Here is an 8,496-nt window from a genome sequence, read left to right on the forward strand (position 1 = left end):
AATTCCTGTGGATTTGGAAACAAGGTGCATGTGCAGAATCTATAAGAGATTCTGCATGACAGATCTTTGAGGAAAACTAAAGACAATGCCTGTACTTGCCTTACTTGATAAAACAAGTGCTCAGAAAAACCTCCATTCCTAGGGGTTTTTTTGTATTCTTCCCAGCAATTAGAGCAAATGACTCTAAGGTTTCAGGATCCTGCTCTCAACTTTGTCACTGAACTGGGAAAATCGTTCTTTATTTCTACCATTCCCATCTGTAAAATGGGTAAAAAGCATGGTCATTTTATCAGGGTGAAGTAAACCTTAATAGATGGTCATTGAATGTCTTGTGGTTCCAAGTGAGGATGCAGCTATGAAATACTTTGTACTACATTTACTGTTGTCAGGTTTTTCTGCCTGGATTAGATGCATTTAGGAGATGATGTATTGCAGTCCTACTTCTGCTTTTGCTGTGATTTGGCATTGATAGCAGCACTTTAACCCTGGCAATGTAATGTTCTTTCCACCTCCCTAGCCTTCTGCCTGTTTTTTATGGTCTTGTTTTCATACCCAGGGAGTGCACATGCTAATTTGTTGATAGCAAACCATCTGTTTTAATAGCTTGATATTAATTGAGGGAAGTGAAACAATAAGGTATTAGAGGTTGTAGATCCTGAGAACTGATCATGCCAGAGGTTTTTTCCACACTTTAGGAGTAGCAGGTAAGTAAATGGAAGGAAGAGGAGAATCAGTCTGCAAAAAAGTGGCTGCTGGAAGATCATTTCAAACATGTAATTCCTTCTTCTCCTGCCTCTGTTACAGCCGAACCAGTGGTTCATCTCCCTCTCTCCTTGGTCTTGTCTGTAGTGACTTCAGCATTGGTGGCTGCTTTAATTTTGGCTTTTTCAGGAATCATGATAGGTGAGTGTTTCTCTGCAAAAGGTATTTTCCTATGAGAGCTGGATCTGAGCCAGGGATAATTGGGCCCTGGGAGGCAAAAAGATTCAGGTTTTTAGCTACTGCTGTATTTAATGACACCTTCCTACACAAATGCCTTAACTTCAGATTTCAGTAGTTGCTTCTAACCACAATGACCAATTTGAGGAGGTTTCAGTTACTGACTGCATCTCAAAAGAGACATTATTGCTTGTGTAGTAGTGTAAAGCTGCCAGAACACAGTTGCCACTGGTTTTGTGAGAGCTGTTGGTGCTTAATGCCTAAAAGCAACCTTCTTTATTTGTGTGCCTGTATACAGATTTAGCCTCTTAATGTATGACATCTAAGCTTGAAATTCTCACACAGGTTCCCTTTTTACTAACTGCTACTTCGTAGGATGTGGGCATTCTTGGAATCTTTATTCAAAATATTAAAAGGTGTTTTTCACCCTTTAATTTTCCAATTGCTCACCTGCATTCTATTGCAAGCAGAATAGATTTGAATCAATGAAAAGCAGACAGGGATTCAAACCACAGCTCTGCCACCTTTCTTTGTCCACACTGTATATAGTCTGGAGGAGGGAAGGGATGTACCCAGAACAGCAAATGGCAACTATTAAATTAGATTTGTGCAGCTGTTTCAGTTTTAAGAATTTCAGGAGTTATCAGTGGCACACACATGGTCCTACGTGTATGATTTCTGGCCTACCAGTACCCCTTCAAAATTACTAATTACTTCTCAGGGAGTGGAAGAGTAATCCTCTTTCCATCCAACTAACCTATCGTTGCCATCTCAGGAAAGAGCAGCGATTTAAAAAATCAAAGCAAAAGCAATGAGGAGGAAAATGGAGGACAGGAAGGGTTTGTGGATAGGTCATTACATCCGTCTGCCTTTGTGAGTGCATGTTTACCCCTTAAATTCTTCCCCTGAGCAACATCTGCTGGAGAAGATGCAATAGCTATTACCGACACAGTCTTTGGGCTCAATCCAGCTCCCACAGAAATCAATAGTAAGGGTAATAGTGATTTAACCTGCTCATGATTGGCATCTGGTTTTGAAAAAAATACTGCAATATCAATTACTATTTCAAGGAATATCCACAGGATGTCTTCTTTCAAGATGTGATTTCTAATGACATTTCAGAAGTATCACTGAAGTGATTCAAGGAATATAACACTACCATAAACTGATTTCAAATGTAGTCCAACTCTGTTGTTTAGAAACAGAGGAAGTTTTGCAAAACGAGCTAGTTTTATGTACAGTATGTTATTCTGAGGTAGCGGTTTAGTCTATCCATTTTTAACAATATGATACAGTAATTAATTTCAGCTTTTAGTCACTTCTATGTGATTTAGGAAAGTTGGGTATACTCCGATTCCCTCAAGTCTGGAACTGGACTCATACTTGGAAGGTCCAGTTAAATTAAATAGAACAAAACAAAAACTTCAGAACTGAAATCAGAAATCTCTGCAAGTGAAATCCATTTTACTTCTTCCAGACAGTTCATGAGCAAGACTGTTTCTTCATAAGATGTGTAAATCAAAGGTACCTGTATAACTTCCAATTCCATTTTCTATCTGTATTTGATGTACAGAAATATGACAGTGACACTGTCTGGTTTGATTCACTGAAATTTGGCCATGCAGCGAATTCCAGTGAGACATGCTGCACGGCTGCTGTCCTATTCCAAAGTCAATCTTTGTCTCTGGTTTACTGTGTTCTCCATATCTAGTATATCGTCGGAAGCACCAGGAGCTACAAGCCATGCAGATGGAGTTACAGAGCCCAGAGTATAAACTGAGCAAGTTGCGTACCTCCACTATCATGACAGACTACAATCCCAACTACTGCTTTGCAGGAAAGACCACGTCCATTAGTGACCTCAAAGAGGTGCCTCGAAAAAACATCTCCCTTATCCGGTAAATTCCTCTTTTCCTTCTCCACGCTTCACACTGTACACTCACATATGCTGCCTCTCTGACGCGAACGTGAACTCACGTCTTTGTGCAGGCACATACAAATTCTCATGCACTTTTAGACTCATGCCCCTTGTTATAAGGAAGATGTAAAGCTGTAGTAGTTAGTATTGTATGCAGGGGACTAGAGTTTGGCAGTCTCCTTGACCTTTTACAGGTGCACTGTTAATCTGGGATTATGAGAGGAACTACAGAGTCATCACCAGTAATTCAGACACATCTTCTGCAGACTGTGCAGTGAATGGTGTATTTCCAGTATTAACTGATGAAATGCTGGGAAGGCTGAGGCTTGTAGGAGGCTCTTTTAAAGTCTTTGATGGGATCTTTGGTAGAGACAATGACATCTTTAAGTACAACATCAGGAAGAGCAATGGGTTTGAGACTGCCAGACAGTATTAAAAGAACAGGAACATAAAGCCAGCAGGATAGTCGTGTCTAGATCAGAACTTCTGCAAAGTTTGAAATAGTGTCTTAAGAAAAACTTGAAAATGTAGAGTTCTTTCCCACTTTGCTCTTCTGCCTGTGGCAGTGCATGCCACTTGAGAATGTGACATTACCCTGATACCATGCAGTTTTACATAAAAAGTCAAGAAGTGGAAGCAGGAGAGCTTGGAAGACTAGGGAGCTTACAATGCTAGAAAAGATGATGCTCAGAGCAGTCTACGCAGTCTGCAATGTTCTGCTGTCTCTTGTTTCATTTCCCCTTACCTGCACATCTTGCTGGTCTGTATCTGGAAGTTTCTGGTGTACTTGGTACTGCTGCTGCTGTGTTTGTCACTTGGGCTCTGAAAGGATTTTTGAAGTGTAGCAAGCTGCGGAGAGCAGAGGATACAGCTAGGAATTGATAAGGGCAGGGAAGGTGGGCTTTTTGGCAGGAGGGTGAGTTATCAGCTGTAGAGATCTGTTTTATACACTCAGTTTGTAATAAGTTGGTCAGGCATAGCCAAGAATAGTGTCACAAGCTGATACCTGCAAAATGTTATTAAAGTAAGTGGTTGAGTCACAGGCAACACAAGTCCTCACTGTGGTTTCACTGCTTAGACTGGTCTTTACGCTGGCAAAACTACAGACAGAGCTTATGCAACAGCAGAGCAGACTGCCCTTAGCAGCACCTCTTAGAACTGGCAGGAAGGCAATGGCCCATGCGAAAACAGTCCACTGATAGACCAGAGAACAGAATCAGTGCAGCTCTCGGTAAGACCTGGTTCTACCAGGAAAGTGTGTGTTACAGAAGAGAGCTTTATTGAGAGCCTTTTACTGGGACTGAGACACAGGAATGGCTCTTAGAGGCTCAGACTACTACTGCCCAATGTGCAGCCCATGCAGGCTGAAGGACTCAGGATCTGGGATGCAGCCTCATTCTCTGTCAGACTTCACTATGTTGTTATGACATGCCACCTATGTGGCTATTGTACCAGTTGACTTAACATTAAGTGAGTCAACACTGAATAGACAGGCATGCAAAATCTGTATCACAAGGACATAGGACAGGATCTGTTGTGTGATTGCTTTAATTCTTTTCTCTTTTTCTTGTGCACTTATTCAAAATAAAACTGTAAATTCCATAATATGAGCAGTGCCAGAAACAATTCTCAGCACAAATTCCTAGAGCTGAGTGCTTTACAAAGCGCTGTCACCACCATTTACTGGCTAAGGTTGCTTACCCAGAATCACAAATAAATCTGGAAAAGGTGCTTGGTTTAGAATTCAGGTCCTTTGAGAACCATTGTGCTTCCTAGTTTCTTGTTCAATGTTTTCTTTAATGGTGGTGCATAAACATCATGGGAACTGTTAATGTGTTCAGGATGTGGGAACACCAAGATTAAGACCTGTCTTTATTGACCTGTTTTGGAGCACCCACCATTAGAGCACTGACACCAAAGCCATAGAAGAGTGCTATCCATTACACACTGCAGTGCCAGCAGCTTGGTTTCACTGGAGACTGTTCACTTTTGAGGATTGCTTTCCCTGCCAATTAAATACATTGTAGGTCCAGGAAAGATCACCTCGAGGTCTGGTCCCCTGTGTAATGTGAGGAGTGGTATCATCAGTGTCAATATCCAGTGCTTCCTCTTTCACTACCATGAAAATTGTGAGCCCATTCTGCAAGCTGTGACCACAGTGTTATAATGTGTGTTCTCTGTAGTAAAACCTTCTTGTCTTCTCTGGTCTGTCCAGGGGTTTGGGCCACGGAGCCTTTGGTGAGGTATATGAAGGTCAGGTGGCAGGGATCCCCAGCGACCCCACTCCCTTGCAGGTGGCTGTGAAAGTAAGTGACAGTGTATGAGTTATCACAATGGTTTCATGCACCTTTCACCCAAAAGTCCCAATGCATTATAAAAATGAAGATGAATTAAGCATTACCATAATACTGAAGGATGTGGCTAGAAAGGTTGCTGCTCTATTGCAACACCTCAGTTCATCACGGCGATGGTACAACTTGTAGGCTTGTGAGACTGTTAAAAGAGGTCTTTAAATAGTAAATAGGCAGAGATTTTCCATACAGCTGCAGTAGACTGCAGGTATGAGAAATAAATCCATCCTCCACATGCTACACCTGGTATTGTAACCTGTACAAAGCCTTTGAGTCAGAGGCCGAAAGTCTTCACAGGGCCAAGAGCAGCTGACACATGCATCAGAGAGCCTGCAGGTAGGAGATGGCTGTTTTTCCAGATATCTGACCACTCCATTACAGGATGGATATGCACTGGATGTGAAACTAAAACCTAAGAAACCCTGACAGGGTTCTCCAGGCCTTCAGCAGCCTAACTAGCTTTTTTTCTCCTAGAGGTTACGTAGCAGCACAATCTTACTGCTGGTTATAGTTCATAGTCTTGCTGGGAGGTAGTGGTATTGAACTGTCTCAGAGCTCAGGAACTGTTGTTCTCGTTCCTCATCCTCTACCCAGTGGAGTCCCATATATTGAGCACTCCTCCCTGTGCACTCTGCGCTATTTCCTTTGCTGGGAGGAGGATGACAGTGGCATTAATGGGCCATGTGTTCTGATCTGTACCTTTCAACAGGCTTCACAGACTAGTTCAGCAATGGTCTAGCAATTATCTTAGAGTGAGGTTTCTTTTAGAGAAACAAGGATTGCTGCAGACAATGTTGGTGCTTCTGATTGTGCCAGGTATTCTACATCTGTAGGTGTAAGTATATTCTCCTTGTCAACCTGTTCTTTCTTTTCCAGACATTGCCAGAAGTGTGTTCAGAGCAAGATGAGCTGGACTTTCTCATGGAAGCTCTCATTATTAGGTGTGTATGAATAAGATGAACAAGCACTTGTGTAGGCTTGCAAAGCCCAGCACTGTAAGGAAAAAAGGTGCTTTGCAAGATGATGTCCATGCAGCACATCTATACAGTAGTTTTGGTGCACAGCTGTCACTATTTTACAAAGAGGATAGGTGTTATCATCCTTTTCTGTTCTTCTTACAAATGAAGAAACTGAGGCACCAAATGATTAAGCACTGAATTTTCAAGAGAAGCCACAGTGGTTTTCATTATCCAAATTGAAAATCTTTAAGCTCAGTTTTCAGAACTGATAATAGGATCCTTTGGTTTCTCTCAGAGATTAGAACATGAGGTAAAAAGAAACCCTAGGAGTTTTGTTTAGACTACTCAAAACTAACACACAGCATTGACCTAATGCTGCTGTCATCTCAGTCACTGGGTCCTCGAATCCACAGAAATAGTTTCCCATCACACTGAGGTCTGGAGAAGTAAGAAAATACTTAAGACTAGACCTTGGAGGATATCACCTACATAAGCAGATCCCTGTGTCAGTATATTATTTGGAACAACTCTGCCCCGGCTCAGCTTCTGCCCCTTGGATAGTGAAATTAGGAGCAGACTCTTCTATTATCAGACATTCTCTGCTTCCTGGGATCCCCAAGTCTTGTTGTAGCCCAAAAACAGTGCAGAACACAGGAGGTGGAAAAGCAGCCAAAAGCCACTCCTTCCCCACCTCAGTTTCTTCATTACACAGACAGTCAGGAAGAGCAGGGGTAGTGCTTTAGCATTATCCAGCTACCCTGCTTTTGAGATTTGTTACTTATTCTAGACAAAAAAACCCAACATTCCCAGCAGCAAAACGTTTTGATTCTTTTCTGTAATTGTGCTTTTTGGATCAAAGCTTCTCTGTAATTGAGTCTCCCTGTCTCCACAGCAAGTTCAACCACCAGAATATTGTGCGCTGTATTGGGGTGAGCTTGCAGGCACTGCCCCGTTTCATCCTGCTAGAGCTCATGGCTGGAGGTGACCTGAAATCGTTCCTGAGAGAGACGCGGCCTAGACCGGTAAGAAAATAGAAAATTGAATTTTATTTAGTAAGCTGCTGCCACAAGGCAAATACATAACTGTAAAAGAGCTGATCCATGCAGCTGCTATTTCCCAGCATTTTAGAGGATCAGAAAATTTCTGTTGCTAGAAGAGCACTCTGGAGGCAGGACACAGACGTATAGGGAACAATGCTGCTGGGGTTATGCAGAGGTGCCTCATCCTTGGACTTTGCTAGATAGCATTGCAGATACTATCTAAAGAAAGAATACAATCAAAATAAATTAAAAAAAAAAGTTAAAACTCTACTCTTACTTTCCTTACAGCAGTTGGGGCCAGGTTGGAGGGAAGCATTAAGCTAGTAATGATAAATCCATTATTTAAACTGCTGATCAGGTGCATTTCTGTCGATATCTGTCAGTACAAGTTTGACATAAGCAACAAGGGAATCTGGCCTGGAGCTGTTGACTTGAGAGCAAATATCTTCAGTCCAGAGTTTCAAAGATTTTCCCACTGAAATCAGCATCAATAGGAAATGGCAATCAGTTAGAAATGTGTGAGAAATAAATTATGACTTCTAGAGAGGAATCAGTATTTCAGAAGAATAAACTTTGCTCTGAGTGTCTGGATCAGAAAGGCACCCAGATGTTGCTGAAGTTTAGTAGCAGGGCCCAGCTTCATGCTTTGTCCCTACATTTCTTTGACACAGGGTAAAATGCTGGATTTTATCAGTATGAGACACAAATTGGCTCTAGCAGGTATAAATAAGATTGTTCCTTGAGGCATCTGGAAACAGATCGACTTTGTATTTTGTCCTTGTAGTCTGGTTTTCAGACATATAAAATGGTCTGTGTTTCCCAGGAGTACCACAGTCTTGGATAGACTGCAATAAAGTGACTCCTGCCTGGGTAAGAAGGCTGAACACCCAGAAAGTCAAGATGTTTGAAATCTGAGCAAGCAGTCTTCATAAACAGCGGTTGGTTTTCTGTAGTACCTAGAGATACTCCTGTCAGCTCATATAAATGGGCTGAACTTGGTGGTAGGTGAATGGGGAAATGCATGTTTTGCAGCGTGAGCTCTGCTCTCACCTGTTACAAAGCAAAACGGCGTGGGCAAGGTGTGCTGCCTGGTAGGTGCTTTGTTCAAAACTGGAAGGACAGGCTGTGCCAAGTGTGTGAAGTGGGAGGTGAGACGGAATGGTGTAGGGCAAGGCCATCCATCACTTTGCAATGGAAGCATCTTTTTGGCTTGTTAAGTTAGAGAGAGAAGCCAGCTCAGTAATGATCAGGGTCTTGTAAGGAAGCAAGAACATTAATCCTGAACAGCA

At 42.1% G+C, this 8,496-nt stretch overlaps 1 protein-coding gene across 1 annotated transcript in view; it reads left to right on the top strand.

Moving 5' to 3' along the window:
* ALK (ALK receptor tyrosine kinase) overlaps positions 1–8,496 on the top strand; it is a 108,444-nt gene that overhangs the window by 85,244 nt on the left and 14,704 nt on the right. The window contains exons 15-19 of the mRNA XM_010176753.1: positions 805–903; positions 2,651–2,837; positions 5,073–5,163; positions 6,085–6,149; positions 7,060–7,189. Of these exons, the coding sequence (XP_010175055.1) occupies positions 805–903; positions 2,651–2,837; positions 5,073–5,163; positions 6,085–6,149; positions 7,060–7,189 (572 nt within the window). The remainder of the gene's footprint in view (positions 1–804; positions 904–2,650; positions 2,838–5,072; positions 5,164–6,084; positions 6,150–7,059; positions 7,190–8,496) is intronic.

This window comes from Antrostomus carolinensis, unplaced genomic scaffold (genome assembly GCF_000700745.2).
Source record: "Antrostomus carolinensis isolate BGI_N321 unplaced genomic scaffold, ASM70074v2 scaffold5321, whole genome shotgun sequence".
NCBI classification, from domain to species: Eukaryota; Metazoa; Chordata; class Aves; order Caprimulgiformes; family Caprimulgidae; genus Antrostomus; species Antrostomus carolinensis.